Source organism: Lepidochelys kempii, chromosome 7 (genome assembly GCF_965140285.1).
Source record: "Lepidochelys kempii isolate rLepKem1 chromosome 7, rLepKem1.hap1, whole genome shotgun sequence".
Classification (NCBI taxonomy): Eukaryota; Metazoa; Chordata; order Testudines; family Cheloniidae; genus Lepidochelys; species Lepidochelys kempii.
Window position 1 is genome coordinate 90,989,391 of NC_136386.1, and position 21,460 is coordinate 91,010,850.

General features: G+C 40.6%; 1 protein-coding gene across 1 annotated transcript; it reads left to right on the forward strand.

Annotated features, from left to right (window-relative positions):
• Nucleotides 1-369: 369 nt before the first annotated feature.
• LOC140915345 (lipase member M) lies at nucleotides 370-20,839 on the forward strand. Its single transcript, XM_073354930.1, has 10 exons — nucleotides 370-474; nucleotides 3,313-3,430; nucleotides 4,155-4,353; nucleotides 5,848-5,957; nucleotides 7,768-7,904; nucleotides 8,595-8,741; nucleotides 10,391-10,462; nucleotides 11,505-11,570; nucleotides 12,531-12,754; nucleotides 20,794-20,839. The coding sequence occupies exons 1-10, from the start codon at nucleotides 370-372 to the stop codon at nucleotides 20,837-20,839; spliced, it is 1,224 nt and encodes a 407-aa protein (XP_073211031.1).
• Nucleotides 20,840-21,460: the final 621 nt, after the last annotated feature.

Here is a 21,460-nt window from a genome sequence, read left to right on the forward strand (position 1 = left end):
CTAGCATAAACCACCTGGAACCATGGGACCCACGGGGACAAGGTTGGAGCTCTGCCATGCAGTGTTTCACATAGGACCTGATCCGTCTTCTATTGCAGGCAAAGGGAGTGTTTCAATAAGAGTTGGATATGGCCATAAAGTCAAATTAATCATGACAGAGACTGAAGTAGGGCCTGCCCCCAACTGAATTCAATATTACTATGCTTGTGAGTAAGAATTGGCAGGCAAAATAGTGCTCTCCCCCCCCATTTTCCAACATGAATTTCACACTCTTTGTATACACAAGAGAGTTGGAATAAATGTTACAAAACCAAGATGTATGTTGGTAGAAATGTTATTAACAGACACATTTTTTTTCACAGAAACAAGATGTGGTGGTTTATTGCATTAGCCTATCTAATACAAGTTGTTACAAGCTCAGAAGAACTCATCAAGAAGAAAAGAAACATGAATCCTGAAACATTTATGAATATTGTAAGTCAAGTATTTGTGAAAATGTTAACTATAATGGAGCATAATAATTAGACACAGGCCTGAAAATTCAGATTCAGGTTGAGGGTCGCATTTCAAATTTTCGACTACAACATTTGGGAATGTCTTGTTTTGGGATTTAGAAAGGCTCATTAAAGACATCCACCAAGTGACCGAATTGAAAACCTTGGATCCAAGTTTAGGTCCATATTTAATATTGATAATGTTTCATTAACAAGTTTTCTCTTTAACTTTTTCCCTTCCCCCACTATACTATATCTTCCCCACTATACCTTCAGTCTGTTTTTCCAAAAGGGCCTTCCAATTTATCTGTATTGAAGGATAGATCAGGGGAAGTATGAAGTGTGCATATGAGTAAGTCCACTATAAATGGGAGTGATCTCTTATATTCAGTTCCATGCATTTCCTTGTTCCCGGGCAGAAAATTCTTTGCACCTCTCTTCTCTTCTCATATGTCATGGTTTCCTATTTTGAGACCGGATCTGAGCCAGCAATAACAAGTCTACATAATAGTATGTTCAAACACTTTTTTTTTTTTTTTGGACAACCCTTGGGAAGTGATTGCTTGTATGTATGTTAAGGGATTATTAAATAGATTTAAAGTATGAAGCATAAGATGAATCTTTACAAGAGATAAATTATAAGAAAATGTGGAGCTGAACAGGTGGAGACTTTGCAAAGGGAGTGAATTTCAAGGAGGGAGTGAAGCAGAGAAAGGATGTTTGGTGTGTTTCTGTGGTATTGTAAACACTTTATAACCTTACTTTTAGAAAGAACTTTATTATGAATCCTCTTATATTGTGGAGCCAACCATTTTCTGAGATGTAAAGATATATAATTATTATAGGACAAAGCAAATCTAAGAGAGTCTAAAGTTTGGTTTAATTGAAACTCCTCAGTGGAGTGGATTTTAATAGCTAGAGCTGTCAGAAGGCAAGGACAATCGCTGTCAGAGAATTGCACAAGAGCATGCTGGATTCCTGCACCTCTTGTGTTTTCCTGCAGTGCTGGCCCTTCAGGTTAGGCAAGATGGAGTTCGCCTACCTTGTTTTGGCTCAGGGATATTGCAATCATTATCTGCAGATGTAAATTGGCTCAGAAAGATTTAGCATGTCAGTTTTGCTACCAATGTTCAGTTGAGTTGTCAGCAGACACCATTGCTTATAATCTTCTGGTTCTTACGAGTTCCTAAAGCTGGCATTTTTCCAGAATGCTCTGCACAAACCTACTCGTCACATACGAGGATGAAGTGTTTATATGATTAAATACTCAGGGTCTGGGTTCCAGACCCTATCTCCACTCCATGTGCCTAATTACCTTTCTGTTTGGGTTCATGTTGCAATCCTGGCAAGCTCCCCCAGCTGGACACTCCCAAGGCTGTTGTGTTTGGGCCTCTCACACTGGGCCCATGTGCTTTAAGTGTCCCTTAGTCTGAGTAGTCTGTAACACTGTCTCTTTTCTTGGCATCTCTGGCATGCTTCCTGGGCACAGGCTCCCTGGTTTGTTACCCCGTCACCAGTGCTAATACCCAGATTCTCCCATACTTTAAGATCATCCTATCCCTGATCTCCAAGTTTGTGGCAACTCTGTTTACAGTGAAACAAACAGATGCACAGATTTCTCAAAAGATTCCAAAAACCAATAACTCTTTACTTTAGCTAGCACAAGAAATATACAGAGCTAGACAAAACTATAAGAATCCTGTACATATTTTTCTGCCTCAATGTCCTCAGCACTCTTGACCATTCTTTGAGCTTAGGGCAGAGTACACTAAGGAGTCCAGGATACCATCTCCTGCACATGGCTTTTCCTCCAAATTATGGAGTCTCTCCTCTTCTCTGCACAGTTTCCTTATTCCTCAGCCAGTCCTACAGTTAAATAGAACCGTTCTACTATGACAGCATGTCCCTCTTTTCTTTTTTCCTGACCAAATGCCCTTTGTGTCATTCTTTGAGTTCCTCTTTGTCAGGGATCAGGCTCATCAGGTGATCAATGTCCCACCAGATGATCTATTGTTTAGTTACCCTCCTCCCTGGAGTTCAGACTTTGAAAAACTGGTTTGCCCTGGGCAGCAATCATCTATTTGCTAAAGGTGCTCCATTTGAATGGAGGATCATCAAAGTTGAGTGGCCTACCATTGTTCCTGATCAGAGAGATGGGCGACAACCCTGACAGCTGATGGTGACTGGTACATATTCAATGATACAGCAATTTCATAAAATCAACCAGAATTCTTAAGTTGTACATAAGCAAATTCTCCAAATCATCACAGATCTAAAGTTACTTTTTATTATATTTTTCTTGTTAATAGTCATTGATGCTTTTTATGCCCAAATACCTTTGTTAGCCTCTAAGGTGACACAAGGACTCCTCGTTGTTATTCCAATTAAAACTACTTTCAAATAATAGATTCCTGAATGTTTATTTCCTTCCGACTAATGCCATTGCATTTGGATGTGTGAAGAAAGAACATGGAAATGTTTACATTCTTTGTGGAGAAATTTTTCTAAGCTTTTCCATGACTAATCCAGCCTTCTTAGCACCTCCTTGTTCAGATATTTGGGCTGGAAATCTCAGGAGAACAAGCTGTCTGGGCATATTTTCAATATTTCCTGGTTTGGGCCAGGTTAGGAATAAAATTCTCTCACTATTTTAGGCTTTGTTCCATATCCCAGTTGAAACTAAGTGCAGGAACTCATAAAAGTTAAACAAACACTCATGCTAACACTTCCTTGTGGGGAAATGCTCTCTTCCCTGCAACAGATAATTACAAATCTGATACCTGTAAACAATCTTAGACATTTATTTTAATTCTCTCAGAGTCAGTTGATCTGCTATGAAGGATATCCCAGTGAGGAGTATGAAGTTCTGACTGAGGATGGCTATTATTTGAGAATAAACAGAATTCCTTATGGCAGAGAAAAACCTACAGACAAAGGTATGGCTCCATTTTGTTTGATGCAAAAAACCCCAAATAACACTCATCCAAAATAAAAAAAAACAACCCACCAATCCAAGTAAATATACATACACACACACACAGGAGGCATGTTTAATATCTGTGGAAAAATCCTGAATCTAAATATCAGATTGAAAACCAATCAATCAAGTCTTTACACGTTTCTATATGTTCATGATTTTTTCTGAACAAAACAGGGTGTGGAAAATTGAGAACGATTAGGTCATGGTTTTTGACATTAGCAATGACATAAGTCTGAGAACAGGAGAGGCTGGATGTCTGTTGACTGAGTTGCACAGTGATTTTTTTCCCCTATAAATTCGTTACTTTTGTATATTTTGTTCTGTTTGGTGGTTATGTCAAGCAACCAGCCTTAGTTATGAGCAACTAAAAACAGGAATTTAGTATGGAAATACTTAGGAAATCTTAACTACAGATTTTAGCAGCATTACAGCTAATTATACATGTATATGTATGGAATACTAATGACAGCCGTAGCTAAAATTCCCTAAACATTTCCATTCTAAACCCCTCTTTGCCGTTGCTTTTAACTATAGCTAATTATTTGTCATGGGTTATCATACTTGTGGGTGTGCTCTGATTTAAAGGTTTTATCAGCATGTGTTTGGGATGAGTGAAATACAGTATGTCATTTTGCCATGTTACTTTACCAAACCTGTATTTCTGTATTCCATTTATTTAGGTCCAAAGCCAGCTGTGCTTCTCCAGCATGGATTGTTTGGTCAAGGTAGCAACTGGGTCGAAAATTTGGCCAATAACAGCCTGGGCTTCATGCTAGCAGATGCTGGCTATGATGTTTGGATAGGAAATAGCAGAGGCACAACCTGGTCTCAAAGACACCAGAAATTTTCAGTTGCCCAAGAGGAATTTTGGGATTTCAGGTGGGATGAACTGGAGAGAAACTAGTGAAAGCGGCAAACTGTTTTGCTTGTTGGCAATTCTGTATGTGTGGTGGTCCATGTTTCTCTTAATTCATGTGAACTTCAATTTGTGTGGTTTGTGCACAGCAATGGTGCTCATACAGGATTTAGATCTGTAATTTGGCTCCATTGTCAAGGCATTGGGAGGCCAACAGTTTAAATCAGCAGAGAACTTCCTCCTGCACCCCCTACTCACATCATTAATGCCACTGATTTTCAGTAGCGCTAGGACTGAAAGACTTAGCACAGAGTTAAACAGAACCCTCTGTGTGGTAGAAACCTTTGCATTGAAACTTTTCTTTGTCAGGGCCATTAGTCGCCTACAGAAATATAATGTGCTGTTAGATATGTTTAGTTCATTAAATATCACGAAGAATCTTTCCCTCACTGCAATCCTATCCAGTGGCCAAGGGCAGTCAGTCCCTGAGCACAAAGCAGAACAGGGATTGCTCTCACCTTGCACCCGGGGTGATAGAGTTTGTCCCAAAGAGGTTAAGGAGGAGCATGGAACAGGCCCTGCCCTCTTCACCTTGCCCACTCTGGACTGGTGCAAATGGAACTATGGGGAGCAGGCAAGCACCATGCTAAACGGGCAACTGCACGTTCCCTTTCACGTGCGGAAGCTCAGGCATAAAATGCAAGGAATACAGGTTTCAGGCATTGTTATCAAGCTTTCCAACTGGTTGCTGCCTCCCCTTTGGGCATTATTTAACTATAGCTGAGCCATTTCCTAACAAGCTGCTTGTTAGTTATTTACTGGAACTGGGTCTAGTTATTAGAAAACCTTTTAAAGGACATTACCATTTTCCTTTAGCACAGAAACAGAATTAAGAGCATTGGGCTAACATTAATTCAAATATCATGGCTTGGCCAACAGGGCAGTCTTATCTTTCCTAGGTTTGTAAACACACTCCATATTGAAAAATAAGGCATCTGTATTATGTAGAGAGACAAAGACTCAAACTCGGGGCTGGCAAACCTAGGCTGGGCTGGATCCCTGAATAGTCGGGTCTGTCACATAACAGCTCAATGGTTCACCAGTGTTGCATTCAAATGCATGTGGGCAGGATTTGCTGGCCAGATTCTCTCCTTAGCCGGAGCGCCACTCACTGCAAAGCTGGTTACAGCTCCCTGATTTTGAGAGCAAGCCGTGCTAATTTTCAGATGCTGCTGAGTAGCTCAAGGCTGCAGAACTCATATAGCGTCTTTAATGGACCTTTTACCAGTGAGGGGGTTGAGAGAAGGATGGAGTAGTAGCCAGAGGCACAGCTCCAGGTCCCACGCAGTTGCATTCAGCAGAGAGCTTCCCTAAACAGTGGGAATTTTCTCCTGGAAATTTACCCCCAAATTCCAGCCCCTTTATGTCACCTTAGTGGCGCATAGGAGCCATAACTTACTTGAGAATCTGGCCCTATAACTTCATTATGTGGTTAACTTCATATTTTTATATTGCAGTTTTCATGAAATGGGCAAATATGACCTTCAAGCTATGATAAACTTTATTCTGCAGGAAACTGGACAGAAGCAACTGTATTATGTTGGCTACTCCCAGGGCAGCACTATGGGTATGCTAGCAGAATTTGATGCATTTGCATTGTACTTTTCTCTCTCAAGTAAGAGAGGCTTTCTCTGGGCTATTATTAACTCTTTCATATGTTTATAAGCAGAAAATTGCAGAGACAATTCCCATTTTTGTTTAACATTGTGCAAGTACTTTATATAGGGCTATGTCCAGGATTCCTTTCTCAGTCAGACCTGATTCAAGTAAACGTCCCACTGAAGCCATGGAGCCTGTGATGTAATCAGAGATGGCCAACAGATTCCTAGAACAACCAGAGAGGTTTTGGTGACCACCAAAGGTTCCTCTTGCTAAACTTCATCTTGCTGTCACAAATGGAATATTTGACTATACTTCAGCCTGAAATATCTTTCATTGCTGAAGGGAACAGGATACCCCTAAAATTAACCAAGAGACTCTGCACCAAATTCATGGCTTTTGTTTTCAAGTGAAATCCATGGTGCTCCCTTCTTCCATACTAATGGATAGTCTAGCCCAAGTGTGAAAATGAGCTTATTGTTCCAACTCAGGCCTATCAAGTGTGATGGGGCAAGGCCAGATGGCGATAGTAAAGTAGTGGGAGACAGATATATTAGCCACAGACTAAACAAATCCCTGTTACCAGGATAAGCAAGTGGCAGCTGCTCCAGATCAATTAAGACACCTGGGGCCAATTAAGATCTTTCCAGAAGGCAGCTAGGTTGATTGGGACACCTGAAGCCAATCAGGGGCTGGCTGAAACTAGTTAAAAGCCTCCCAGTTAGTCAGGTGGGACCATGTGTTGGGAGTTGTAGGAGGAAGCCGTGCCATGGGAGATACTGAGCAATACAAACCATATCAGGCACAAGGAAGGAGGCCCTGAGGTAACGGTGAAGTAGATATTGAGGAAGGCGAGAGGGAAGGCTGCTGTGGGGAAGTGGCCCAGGGAATTGTACATGTCCTGTTTCCAAAAGGTCCGCTACCATGGCTAATACTATTAGGGTCCCTGGGCTGGAGCCTGGAGTAGAGGGCAGGCCCAGGCTCCCCTCCCCCACCCCCATCTCTCCCCAAATTAATAACTGAGTCTGGGAGACAACAGAGACTGTGCAAGGGAGAGTAGCTTCTCCTCACCTCCCTTGCTGGCTTATGATGAAAATGGCTCAGTAGGCTGTGACCTTTGCCTCTAGAGAGAGAAGGGCTATGTGGAGGGTCACAGTGAGCCTCTGAGGCTAGCAAAATCCACCAGGAAGTGTGGGACCCACGGAAACAAGGACAGAGCTTTGTCACACAAGTTATCATATTCTCTGTTAGCAATAGGGACAAAAGACTATCCTTTTAGTCTCAATAACTGATAATCGAGAGAGCTGTTTCTTGGCAATAGGCATTAAAGAGGTCCATATCAGGACTATATTTGACCACAGAAATAAAGAAATAATCTCCTTTTAACATCTCTGCTGGGAAAGTGATATAAAAGTTAAACAGACAGGTCATGAACAAATATCCCTGCTAACGCCTCTGAAATGATGATGACTTGGTACAGTTCCCATTTCTGCCTGTTCTTATTCTGGGCTAAATTGCATCATTCAGCACAGTCACAGCACTCTTATGTCAGTCCCTGGCTAAACTATTTTATGACATCACCTGTCCTGATTCGTAGTCAAGGGCCATCCCAAACTGCATGCAAATTCCCTCATTCTGTATTAGAACTGATTTCTTCTAAACCAAATACTACATGCTGGGTCCTAGTGAACCCTCTGGTGGATTTTTCAAACAAATGCCTGTAAGTATTCAGTTGTTGTTTGTAAGATTTCTGTAATTATTCTCTTTCACTTTCTCAGCGTTCATAGCATTTTCCTCCATGCCACAGCTGGCACAGAAAGTCAAAATGTTTTTTGCCTTGGCTCCTGCTGTCACCACTGGACACACCAAAAGCCCTATGGTAAAAATGTTGTTAATGCCTGAAGGAGCATTACAGGTATGAGATTTCTCTGTATTTTATTACGCTACTGAGTTACTGGTCTTTAAAAAGAGGCGTTGTACCTGAACAGGAGTTCCATGCGATCAGATAATACAAAAGGAAATCTGCTGTAAACGGTTTAGATTGTCACTGGAATATTAATTCCGTCACAGTGCATGTATGTTCAGTAGCGTTTGTGGTGGTTTGGTTGATTAAACATATGCCTTCATAACACTCTCAGTATGTGCAAAGTGTCAGACTTAACATCCCTGTTCAGAGTCTTATCTGTTGAATTTGTGACTTTAGTATGTTTAAATTAGCCATTTTAATGCTGTGTTCAAGTATATATCTTTTTTTAATTTATCTGAATGTGAATTTTCCAACTTCATGTTCAGCTTATTGTATTGATACCATTCAGATGCATATGACTTTGAGGTATCTGTACAAGTCAGGGGTAGAGGGTGGGAAATACAATTCTGCCTTCTTGCCTTGAATGAATGGAAAATTCCATGAGGTAAGCGTGTATTAACTGTGACGTTTGTGGAATACACAGTTGATGGAGGCACAGTTGTGGTCCTAGTAGCTACATGAAAACCTCAAGGAAGTCAGTTAAAGGTATGATCTGGATCAGGCCTGGACTGTGATAAGGCAACTATACAAAATACACTTTGAAGGTTCACTGTAAATAATGCCCTTTCGTTTTCACAGGATATTCTTGGCAAAAAAGACTTCCGCTGGTGGGGTAAGACTATGAGGGAGCTTGCTGCCACAATGTGCTGCTATGAATTACCTAATAGACTTTGTGCCAATATATTTTTCTTTGCGGGTGGATTCAATAAGAAAAACCTAAATATGGTATGTGTGTATATCTATATCAACCATATTTTAGTGATGATGAACTGAAAAAGTTAGCTTGATTTTAAACAGCATTTGTGCCAAATGTGCAATTATTTAATTTGGAATGAGTAAAGCAGGGTCCTTTTAATTGTTGTAGAGTTTTGCTAGGGACTTTCTAACATGATGAGAATGGAGAAAGCAAATGCCTCAATAATGCAGGTGGTGGTAAGCAGTTTAACTGGGAATCTCTGTAGCCTACAATTGGCTTAGTAGTTTGGCTAATGTGTTACCTGTCTTTTTCTCAATAAAGCAGAGTAAATGTTTAATATGGCATTAAAATATCAGTCAAATTTGGAGTTTATAGCCTACAGTCCCAGGCCCTGACTTACATAACAGCAGTGTCACAGAAGCCCCAGGGTGGGTGGATGCAGGTGCATACTATGGCCAGAGCAGTTATGTAGGGTGGGTCACAATGCTCGCTTTTCAGTGCTATGGGTAGGCCGTCTGCATTGGTTCCAGTGGGCAGGAGACAGGCTGTTGGAGCCACTGCCCCCAAAACATTACTCGGGAGAACATACTGTAGCTCAGTGTAGTGGCTTAGTGGCCATAGATGGGTTATGCTAAAGCCCTAATGACTATCTGTCCATTTGAGGAGGTGGTGTGTGTGAATTCCATTCCTCAACCTAACCTCCCCTACATTAGAATGCAGCCCGATAAGGAAAATCTGCAGTTCCCTAACAGGCACCAGTTGCCAACTGATACTTAGCAATAATATTATTAAGTTGTCTGTAGGCTTAACAGACCAAAGATAAAAGTAAAGTCTGCAGGCAGCACTGCAAGGTACTCACTGTCACACAGTCACACTTTGCAAGGCTATGTTGTTAGGAATATTTAATCTTCTCTCTGGGGGAAATGTTGAGAGTCCAATGGTAATCCATTTGCCAGAGGTGTCATTTACATGGCAATCTGGAGTTCTCTGAATAAAAAAATGAAATGGAAATTATGCTTCATGTGAGCTGGTATCTTGCTCAACCTGCTCTGAAACAAAGTCCCGTGCAATACATCGAGTCAAAGGCTTGCACCCTTCCAGAGGCGGGTTAAGGTTGGCTCTTAGCACAGAAATTAAGGGCAGGAAACAAAGTTCAGCCCAGCTTTCTACTCAAACTTGGCTGTTCCTACATGAGGCTGCTTAAGCAACACCCCTGACTCATGTAGGAACATATACACTTCCTTTATATTCAGGTGGTCTAACAATCCACCTAGCTCAATGGGTCAATAGAATCCCCCAAGATCTCCAAATGGTAAAAGCATGAGGTAGTTCAGGCAAATATTGCAAGCCTGTTTTTTATCTAGCACTCAGAACCATAACTCAGACAGAATTAAACCAAACCTTACAATAGGGTTCAAGGAGAGCTTAATATTTTAGATGTTTTCTTACTACTTTTGGCAGAACTGTCATTAAGTAATTGATTTAAAAATTAACAGATAGGCGAGGGAATTATATTTCTGAAAATATTGCAGTTTTTCTGGCCATCCAACTTGCTCCGGTTTGGATGATTTGTAATTCTGTAGTTACTGAACTGAATGGTGTTTTGTTTATGTAGAATCCTGCCTTTCTCCCATTTCATTTAGAAAACACATGATATCCTAAAATTGTTTTCTTGCAGAGTCGAATGGATGTGTACACAGGCCGCTTTCCAGATGAAACATCTGCTAAAAACTTACTGCACTGGGCCCAGGTAAAACTTCTGAAATCTTTCAATATTCTGTGATTTATGCTCTCTGATCATAGTTAAACCTGATTTATTCAGAACAGACAGGTATTTATTTATCAATGAGATTTTAATATAGTGACATAATCCTTTGAGTTCCATCTTTGACGTTGTTGGTTACTGAGAGTTTTCAGTGTGAAAGGACAGGCATGTAGGAAAGCTATGAATATTAAGATTGTAAAGTCACATACTCAAAAGTTAGGAAATTCCAGAATCAAGTTTGCTCAGGCAACTTTAATTAAGCCCCTTGTGCATAGGTATTATGATACAGTCTTTAATTACATGATCACAAGCTATTTATTTCCACAGGGCCCTGCCTCATTCAGTGCACAGAATGGACATGGTTCAGGAAACCTAGACATTTTCCAATAAACGCCAACTGGTTTAACTGAAATTTGCCAAAAGAATTTAGCCTGAACTAGACGCCCAGCCTGAAAAACTTCAGCCTAAATTAAAGTTTGGCGCACTGAAAACAGGGTCTTATAATGAAAAGTGCCAGGTGATCTTAACTATAGGGGTTGCTGCTCATCTCAGTGATGAACACCAGTATAGAAAGCAGTTCTGAAAAGGAAAATTATAATTCTTTTAATTGTTTATATATAGTGTCAAGAAAGAGAGAGAGTGAAAAACTCATGGGCTATGTAATACCAAAATCTGTCAATACAAAGTTCTTAAAAAGCACCCCTTGTGCACGTTAATGATAAAGTTAACAAAAAGGAAAAACTTGTTTGTTAGCAGATACAGATTAAAAATTGCTCGTCGCCAATGAAAAGTGAGAAGTGATTTTATTTTTTTATGCTCAAAATGTGCTGTTGTAGATGCAAAGGGTTAAATTCTGATCCTATTGAAGTCAATGAGTGTTTTGCCAAAATTTCATCCAAAATGTCTAAAGTCCTGCATAATGTAACATAATTGATTCATGATAGTTTAAGACAGAACAGCACACTGATATGCAAAGGCATGTGGATAATTTGTCTAATTTTACACTTTCTTTTCTTCTTTCTGCTAGGCAGTTAAATCAGGAGAATTCAAATATTTTGACTATGGCAGTGAGAACAAGGCTAAGTACAACCAGGTAGAGAGAAATGATTTTTATTGAAAACTAAGTGATCTTTTAAAAATAAGAATGATCCCCTGCCTTCCCACACTCAGTCACAACACATCCCCAGTCTGTCCAGCATTTGACTACAGGAAAACTAGCATTAGTTTATGGACTTTTGGGGTGTATTTAATATGGGTTTCATCCATTTGAAAAACTTAATTATACAGTCTCCTTTTGTTCCTCATTTCATCTCCTCCATTATTTGTTCATTTCCTCTCTTTCCCCAGGCTTCTCTGCACCTGCTCATCTGGTCCACTTCTTCTTCACTTTCCTGCCCTGTGTTCACTGCTGCTTTGTCCTCACCTTCCATGCACAAGGTCATTGTTACTTGGCCCTTGTCTCCTCCTGTATGTGCTCCTCCGCTTCTGGGTCTTCCTCTCTCCCTGCACAGCCTCCAGCTTCCTTTCTTCCCCACTGCCTTGTATATGTTCCAGTTCCCTTCCTGCACGTTCTCCTGATCCTGGTTCCCTGCCATGTGTTTCCTTTCTCCTCTGATCTCCTATGCATACTGCCTGTTTCCCTTCTCTGCTGGATGTTTGTCTCCAGCTGGGTGGGTCTTGGCTCTTCTCCCACTGGCAACTTCTTTCCAGCAGCAAATCTGTGAGAACAGTTCCTTTTCCTCCTACTAATCCCATGTAGCACTGATCCCTAGTGAAGAAACTAGGCAGGCTTATCCTGCTGATTTCCAGTGACCCTAATGGGCACCCAGACACTATGTTACAAAGATGAATTGTGACACATGTAGAAGGCAGCTCTTTACGGAGCAACAGCAGGTGCTGTGTAGACTATTGAGCACGGTTTGAGAGCTGCTGTCCCAAAACACTGATCATCTCAGATGAATCTGGCAATTTTGCACAGCAGTCAAATGGTTAATCAATGATTTTTGTTTAAAAAATTAAGACAGGGTCTGAGACTTACTTTTTTGTCTTTCAGTCTGTCCCTCCCTTCTATAAGATAGAAGATATGACTGTGCCCACTGCAGTATGGTCCGGTGGAGAGGACTGGATGGTAGACCCAAAGGATATTGACATGTTACTCCCTCAAATTACTAACCTAGTTTACCACAAGAATATTTCTGACTGGAACCACTGGGATTTCACCTGGGGTCTTGATGCAGCCAAGCGTGTGTACAGTGAAATTATTGCACTGATGGGAAAGTATCCATAAAACCACACAGCATTGTTTGAGAATTAATTAGTTAATTTAGATTTATTGAAATCTACTTTCTGTATGTGTGGCAATAGGCTGCTTTTCTAGTTGCTATTTTTTGAGTCAATCATGGTGCTTGTAAACGGATTAGGGGGTTACTGTGAAAGGATTTAATATGTACTTTTTTTTTGGTAGTGGTACCAATTTTTCCCCATCTTCCTGGTAAAATTCAGCAACCAGGATTCTGTTACTCAGAAAACTGAATTATATTTCTCAAAGGAAACACTTCTGAAACCAAAACTAAAATCTTATAGTGCACATTACAGCTGTGAGCCAGAATATGCATGCATGCCTTAAATCTTTTAGCACAGTCCATCATTAGATGTTAAACTAATGAGGACATTTCTCTGGTCCAGTTAAAATACTAGAGAACTTTCCCATGTTACATATTAAAAATATTTTTAATATGTAAATCAATAATGCAGCCTTTCATATATAGTTAAGACAGTCTATGTTAGTTTTACTTTGACCGTTTATTTTGTATAGATACACATGAATATACACAATAATAAGACAGCAAAAGCATGACAGGAAAAATACACACATCAAAGGATATCCTTGAATTGAAAGAATCACACTCGGAAGAGATGTATGGGGACGGGGGGGGGAGGAGGAATCAATGTCTGAATCTAAAACATTTGTGTACAATTTAGAGCATAAAGTTATATTTCTTTCTCATGTAAATTATATTTTTACTTCCAAAAATTGCTCCCACACCTCACAACATTTTGCCAGGTCACGAAGCTCTCAGTCTATCAGCTTCACATAACCCTATTTCTCCTTTACACTGAAATCAGTCTTCTGATATTGGTCAATATGGATTCCATCCACCTTATCACAGAGAATATAGCTAATGCAATCTAGTTCTTTCGATTGAGAGGTTCTTAATTTCAGTAAGGGTATTATGTGGATGAACTGAGGTACTGCTCTTTCCCCAATTAGTTCCATTCTGTGTGGCATCTAATTCCGGGTAAGATACTTTCACTTGCATATCCATACAATATCCCCCATATCAGAACAATAGTCTTCAGAAAAGGCACCTTTTAGCAATCTGCTTGGAATCCAGTGCATTTGTTTGAACTGAACTAAGTATTGCTTAATTCTCAAACTGAATTTACAGGTGTTGGAAAATTCTGTCCCTGACTTTGCTAGTGAAAGAAACATTAAAAGCCCTTTCCTAGCTACATTTCAGAGAAATTAGTAGTGACATTGGGTATTTTCACTATTAAAATTATGTGCCTCTGAAATTGTTTGCATTTTCTTAGGATTTTTCTAGAACTGTTGAAAAAGGTATTGATTTTGGATGAGGTTCTATAGTACTTATGTGGCAAGGAAATGGTGAATTTTGAAGTATATACAATCATAGTATAAAAGTATGTTGTACATAGCCAAACAAAAAAGGGTGATATCACCGGGGCAAAACCTGCATTCTGAGGAACGCTGGAAGGAATACCATGTGAGGCAGAATCAATTTGCTGTTTTTAATCCATGTCTATAGGTAGCAATATGACCCAAACTGGTATGTGGAAGAACCTCAAAAGTAGGTTGCTCTGATTAAAAATGTTAAATATCCAGGATACTAATACAAACAATATTCTCAATAATTATTTTAGTTCTTGTTGTTCGTACACTCATTCACTACAAAGAAATGTATTTTAAAAATGTAACAGTGAAGTTCTTTCATATTCACTCTTGCTCTTCTTGTAAATGAAAAATAAAGAGGGAAAACAATTCTTCTACAAAAGTTCCTTTTCTGCTTTTTAAAACTTATATTTCTTATGTCCTCAATGCCAAATTCTGTGAATATTCCCTTATTCAAAATGGCTTATTTTCAATGGGGTTGACACCACACCGCCCTAAGTCACATTCTCCATCACTTCCTAACATGTGGAAGTAAGGCTGTCCCTAATAAAGATGGCCACCAATTCCCATTATTTGAAGTGCAATTCATTAAGGGCCTATACAAGGAACTATAAGGAGGCAGGAATGTCTGGTGCAGTAGGTCATTGAAGAGGTTCAGGAGGAAATAGGGGGCATTGAAGGCTGAAAAGCTGAAGGGGAGAAGAGAATAAGGAGGGGTAGAGAAGGAAAGTGTGAAAAGTAGGATACTGGAAAGGAGGAAAAATATGGTGGACAGATTATGGGGGCATGAAGGCAAAATGTGACCCAGCATCTTCTCCTGTTGAGGTTGTGTTTTTCTCTACAGTTCTGTCTTCAATAACTGCCCATGATTTTCTGGACAATTTATTACAGGTAAACAGCTTGGGAGGGCCAGAGGGCTTTGCAAAGTGAAACCCTACTGCTTAAATATATGGCGCTGGTGGTCTGACACTCCAGCAATTTTCAAGTGGTCCACGGGGGAAAAAAAAAATTTGAGAACCACTGCTTTAGAACATAACCTTATGCATGGAAAAATTGTTTGGACAATTTTGATAAGATCAGTCTAATCCTGCCAGAATTATAGGATTCACTACATGAGTTGAAGGGCCTTTGCAATCTCAAAGCCAAAAAATGATGTTTTGTAAAACTCTGCTTCAGTATATGCTGACTGCTACAGGTAAGTTCTCAGATGCAACGGTAAGGTGAAATTTACAAATGATATGTTTAAAAATGGGAGACCATTTCAATTTTTTGGGAAGAAAGAGTTGCGACACCCGCCACATGGTTTCACATTCCTTTCAGGCATTCAACATCGTGTCTGGTGGACATCATTCTGAAGATTCCTGAATTTCAAAGGGATATTCTATTCCAGGTAACCGGGGCAAGCCAGTCATGAGTACTGAAGAAGTTTCTGAGCTTATGCTGAGTGAACAACACACCTTTGAGTGGGGTAGGCTGGTGTCCCACAAAGGAGGACCCAGAAAGTCCCTCTTCCCTGAAATGTGACTACCCATCTTAAGTCCCTACTTCAGGAAAAGTTTGCAGATGCCTATATTAGATTTGGGGGGTCAGAAGGCCACCATCCAGGCTGACCATCTTATCTCTGAGGTCAGTGTAGTTTCCAGCACCAGGTTAAAGTCCTTATAAATTATGCAGGATGTCAGGAAGCTCCCAGAGGTGCAGTTCTCATCCTGGAATAGTAGCTCCTGATATATTTGATCCCTTCTCCGCATTGGTCACTGCTCTGTTGAGGTGATGGTAACAAACTGTCTTACTGAATTCAAAACCAACACTGCCAGTTTCTCCACTGTTGCTTGGTACACGCAGTACTCTTACTGAGACTGAGTGTTTTGCTCACCTCACAGAGCTTTACCAGATTCTGACTGTGGTCCTGTGACCAGCTAGCAGTGCATTTGGCAAAGGACGACTTCTTTTCGCCGGTTATAGCTAACGCAGAGATGGTTCACTCTGCAGCAAAATACATTGGAAAACTGAAACTCCCATCGTGCATGGTTACAATGGAGCTCATCTCAAGAGTCTTGTCATGCAGGATTTGAACAAAAGTAAAGAAAAAGGTTTAGCTCCCCATTGTGAACGTCTTACTCTTACTAGTTAACAGTTATTCATTCAAGCTGTCCCAGGGTGAGTAATTGCTCACTGCTGGAAGTAAGGACTTTAGCTGAATTTGATGGCTTGCACACACAGGTGCTGGAAGTAGGGGTGCTACCACACTCCCTGGCTTGAAGTGGTTTCCATCCTATACAGGGTTTACAGTTTGGTTCAATGGCTCTCAGCACCCCCACTATACAAATTTTTCCAGCACCCCTGCTTGCACGTGTGCTGAACTGGAAGGAAAAAAACAAGGAAAGAGATGTGATCTTGCCTAACTCTCTCTAAAGCATCTCAATCTGTGATAAACCATCACTGAAATCCTACTTTTCTACAAGTTACGGGTTTAGAAAGTTTTAGAACTGAAATAGCACACCATCAGAAGAGTTGTAATTAAGGCTGATATTGTACTTTCATGCTGCTATGAGTGGGAAGACATTGCCGTCTCCAGCCCAATTTCAACTGTCACTTGAAGTTAATAAAGCATGTGTGTTGTTCACAGAAGTCCATATTATTATCCACAGAAGTCAGTTTCTAAATTCAAAAGTGCCTGAATTACTCAAAATAATTGTACTCTACCTTTGAAAATGATGCTCATTTAATTTTTGCCATTATACAGTCCCTTATAAAAAAGATACTCCAGAAACCATATAAATCACTAGTAGTAAACATCAGATTTTTTTAAATAAGGCATAATTTTGACCTGATCAGAATGCATTTAAAATTCAAGTTACAGTGTTGCCACTTTAGAGAATTTATCTTCCCTTCAGCAAGGCAGTGTATAAATTCTGACTATTGGTATTTTTGGCAAAGAAGAAAACTGAGTATTTCTCTTCTTACAGTGAGCTGTGCTGCCAGGAGCTGGAGTGGAAGCTCAGAGCCTCCATGTGCAGGGCTGGCCCTAGTTTCCTGTGGATCCCTGAGAAATCTGCCATATTTCAGGTGGGCTCTATACTCTTTTCCCAGGGTGAAAAAACTCTGCAAAGGAATCATCAAAGGCTTCTTTCCTTAAGGCCCTTCCCTGATGTTTTTCTTTGGAAAAAGATAATCCAAATAGTAATAAAAGATCTATGACATACCTGAGTGTTAGTAGGAGACGTACCTTTGTTTCCTGGGCCTTGTCATATAGGATAGGTAAACTAAAACTAAAGTTTACATATGTCCTGTCTCATTGCAGGTTTTAGTGTCCACTGGCTACTGTTCCATGATGCAATGTTTATTAGAGTTCAGCAATTTGCATATTGGTCTATTTTTCTATGGTATTGTGAGGCTTTGTGGTAACATTAAATCAGAGCATTAAAATCTCTCTGGGGGTGGATCATTTTTTAATGTAGGAAAATAAACAAATTTGGAATGGAATACTTAGACAAAGATAAGAAGATAGGAAAGAATGTGCTATCATGAGAATTTACTTGGTCTTGAAGTTCTATCACTTTGAAGAGCTTGTAGCTGGTTAGTAATAGGCTTTGCTCTGTATAAAGGAAAGTTTCCAACTAAATCATGAACTGAATTTGCTATGACTTCATTTTATGTGTAATTTTTGATATTTCTGTAGTTAAGATAGCAAACATTTCTAGACTTCTGATTTTGCTTGCCAGAATAAATACTTCACTGTTACTTAAAGGCAAACTATTTATTACTATTTAGGTTTTTCCTCTGATTTTATAACTTTATTTCTGTTTTTTATGGTAGGCAGTTAATCTGGGAAACACCAAGCTTGCCAAAGAATATAGTTCACTACAATCAGGTAATCTACACTTAAAGGAAACTATTACAGTATTTCAAAGACAAACAACAAGATTTTCAGCTGGTGTAAATCATCACAGCAGCATTGACTTCAATACAGCTATGATAGTTTACATCAGCTGAGGATCTAGCTCAAAAAGCACAAAGGAAAAAGGAGGCTCAAAAGCCTTTCTCTCTCACCAACAGCAGTTGGTCCAATAAAAGATATGACCTCACCCACCTTGTCTCTCTCATATCCTGGGACCAGCATGGCTACAACACTGCATACAAAGAAAAGGGAAAGCACTTTACCATTTATAAATAACACTCTTTATTGGTCAAAGTGGGATTCAGCCAGTAATATCAGATGTTTAAGAGAAGTCAGTATAAGTCAGGCCGGCTCCCTTACACACATAGCAGCCATGGGAGTTTTGTCTTTGACTCCAGTGGCAAGTAGTCATCAGACCTTTAATCTATTTGATACTTAACACTAAAAATTTTATCCTGGAAAATATAGCAAGACTTTTATAGGTTACATTTTTCATTCATTTCTGAATTTTCTCCGGTTTCTCAATTTGAAATGTTACATACTTTGAGAAATTTCAGCCATCTCTTATAAAACCTTTTATCTAATTATCACTAGAATTTTATCAAACAAGTGAGGTACATTATAATCTGTTGGCATAACAGTATTCACCTGGCTTTTTGCTTTATAGCTCATGAAACTCCGCAAACTTAGGATAATTAGTAGCAGATTTCAAATTTGAAGGAAATCTTGTCACTAAAGTGCAAGCAAAGAGAAAATAGTGTTAAGACTAAAGTTCAAAATCAAAGATCCCTCAGCTGGGTAAGCTTTGTAGATGCAGTATGATAGGGCTTTACCTAAACGTGTGATTAAATCCATGGCCAGAGCATGACATTTTTTGCCTCTGTCTTCACGAACAAGGTCAGCTCCCAGACTGCTGTGCTGGGCATCACAACATGGGGAGTGGATGGCCAGCCCTCTGGAGAAAGAGGTGGTTAGGGACTATTTAGAAAAACTGGACGTGCACAAGTCCATGGGGCCGGATGAGTTGCATCCGAGAGTGCTAGAGGAACTGGCGGCTGTGATTGCAGAGCCATTGGCCATTATCTTTGAAAACTCATGGCGAACAGGGGAAGTCCCGGATAACTGGAAAAAGGCTAATGTAGTGCCAATCTTTAAAAAAAGGAAGGAGGAGGATCCTGGGAACTACAGGCCAGTAAGCCTCACTTCAGTCCCCGGAAAAATCATGGAGCAGGTCCTCAAAGAATCAATCCTGCAGCACTTACATGAGAGGAAAGTGATCAGGAACAGTCAGCATGGATTCACCAAGGCAAGGTCATGCCTGACTAATCTAATCGCCTTCTATGATGAGATTACTGGTTCTGTGGATGAAGGGAAAGCAGTGGATGTATTGTTTATTGACTTTAGCAAAGCTTTTGACACGGTCTCCCACAGTATTCTTGTCAGCAAGTTAAGGAAGTATGGGTTGGATGAATGCACTATAAGGTGGGTAGAAAGTTGGCTAGATTGTCAGGCTCAACGGGTAGTGATCAATGGCTCCATGTCTAGTTGGCAGCCGGTGTCAAATGGAGTGCCCCAGGGGTCGGTCCTGAGGCCGGTTTTGTTCAATATCTTCATAAATGATCTGGAGGATGGTGTAGATTGCACTCTCAGCAAATTTGCGGATGATACTAAACTGGGAGAAGTGGTAGATATGCTGGAGGGCAGGGATAGGATACAGAAAGACCTAGACAAATTGGAGGATTGGGCCAAAAGAAATCTGATGAGGTTCAACAAGGATAAGTGCAGGGTCCTGCACTTAGGACGGAAGAACCCAAAGCATCACTACATACTAGGGACCAAATCGCTAGGCAGCAGTTCTGCAGAAAAGGACCTAGGGGTGACAGTGGACGAGAAGCTGGATATGAGCCAGCAGTGTGCCCTTGTTGCCAAGAGGGCCAATGGCATTTTGGGCTGTATAAGTAGGGGCATAGCGAGCAGATCGAGGGATGTGATCGTCCCCCTCTATTCAACATTGGTGAGGCCTCATCTGGAGTACTGTGTCCAGTTTTGGGCCCCACACTACAAGAAGGATGTGGATAAATTGGAGAGAGTCCAGCGAAGGGCAACAAAAATGATTAGGGGTCTGGAACACATGACTTATGAGGAGAGGCTGAGGGAACTGGGATTGTTTAGTCTGCAGAAGAGAAGAATGAGGGGGGATTTGATAGCTGCTTTCAACTACCTGAGAGGTAGTTCCAGAGAGGATGGTTCTAGACTATTCTCAGTGGTGAAAGAGGACATGACAAGGAGTAATGGTCTCAAGTTGCAGTGGGGGAGGTTTAGGTTGGATAGTAGGAAAAACTTTTTCAGTAGGAGGGTGGTGAAACACTGGAATGTGTTGCCTAGGGAGGTGGTGGAATCTCCTTCCTTAGAAGTTTTTAAGGTCAGGCTTGACAAAGCCCTGGCTGGGATGATTTAATTGGGTATGGGTCCTGCTTTTGAGCAGGGGGTTGGACTAGATGACCTCCTGAGGTCCCTTCCAACCCTGATATTCTATGACCATTTCAGAGCCTCCTGATTCTTTGCCATTAATCATGAATAACTTATCAAAAGCTTAAAGCCGTCTTTGGGTGCTCTTTAACTTCTGTAAACATTATATAAAAAAAAAATCCATTCCAATGACAGCAGCAGTTCGAAGGAAGATAGCTGCTTTATGTCCGGTCTTAGGCTATGTCTACACTATAGAGGCAAAACTTATATCACTCAGGGGTGTGAATATTCCGTCCTCTGAGTGACATAAGTCACACTGACATAAGCATTCTTGCACACAGCTATGGTGGCGGAAGAAGCTCCTGCCGACGTACCTTCTGCCACTTATGGAGGTGGCATGCTCTCCCGTCTGCACATAGCCTCTTCACTAGACCCGTTGCAGCAGCACTGCACCTATAGACATACCCTTACTTTACTGATAAAGTGTTCTCTAATTAATTCATAGCTGAAGTGAAGTGCCTGACAGACAGCACTAGACGCACTTATTCACAGAAAAGCTGCAGTTCAGGCAGCAAAACTGGGAGGTGAGTCAGTCATAAGCTTAGAGAGAGAAGAAAGTGTTAATGTGAGACATAAAGCAGTGAGTCAGTGCCTTGGATGGGTAGAGGGGGGAAAAATTCAAAATAGATGAGGCAACACAATAATGTCTAGCTTTTATCTCGCACTTTTATCAGTAGATCTCAAAGCACTTTCCCAGCAAGGTCAGTATCATTCTTCCCATTTTAGAAATGGGGAATCTGAGGAACAGGGAGGCAAGTGACTGCTTCTGCCAGTGGCAGAATGAGGCTAGAAACCAAGTGTCCTGAATCCCAGTCCAGTGCTCTCTCATGAAAAGGGCCAAAAGAGAGGCAAAGAATGAGGT

Excerpts from the sequence above, each read along its gene's own strand:
- LOC140915345 (XM_073354930.1), top strand. The coding sequence starts at position 370 with ATGTGGTGGTTTATTGCATTAGCCTATCTAATACAAGTTGTTACAAGC. Across the intron at positions 3,431-4,154 it reads AGAAAAACCTACAGACAAAG|GTCCAAAGCCAGCTGTGCTT; the intron begins GTATGGCTCCAT and ends CCATTTATTTAG. Across the intron at positions 11,571-12,530 it reads ACAAGGCTAAGTACAACCAG|TCTGTCCCTCCCTTCTATAA; the intron begins GTAGAGAGAAAT and ends TTTGTCTTTCAG.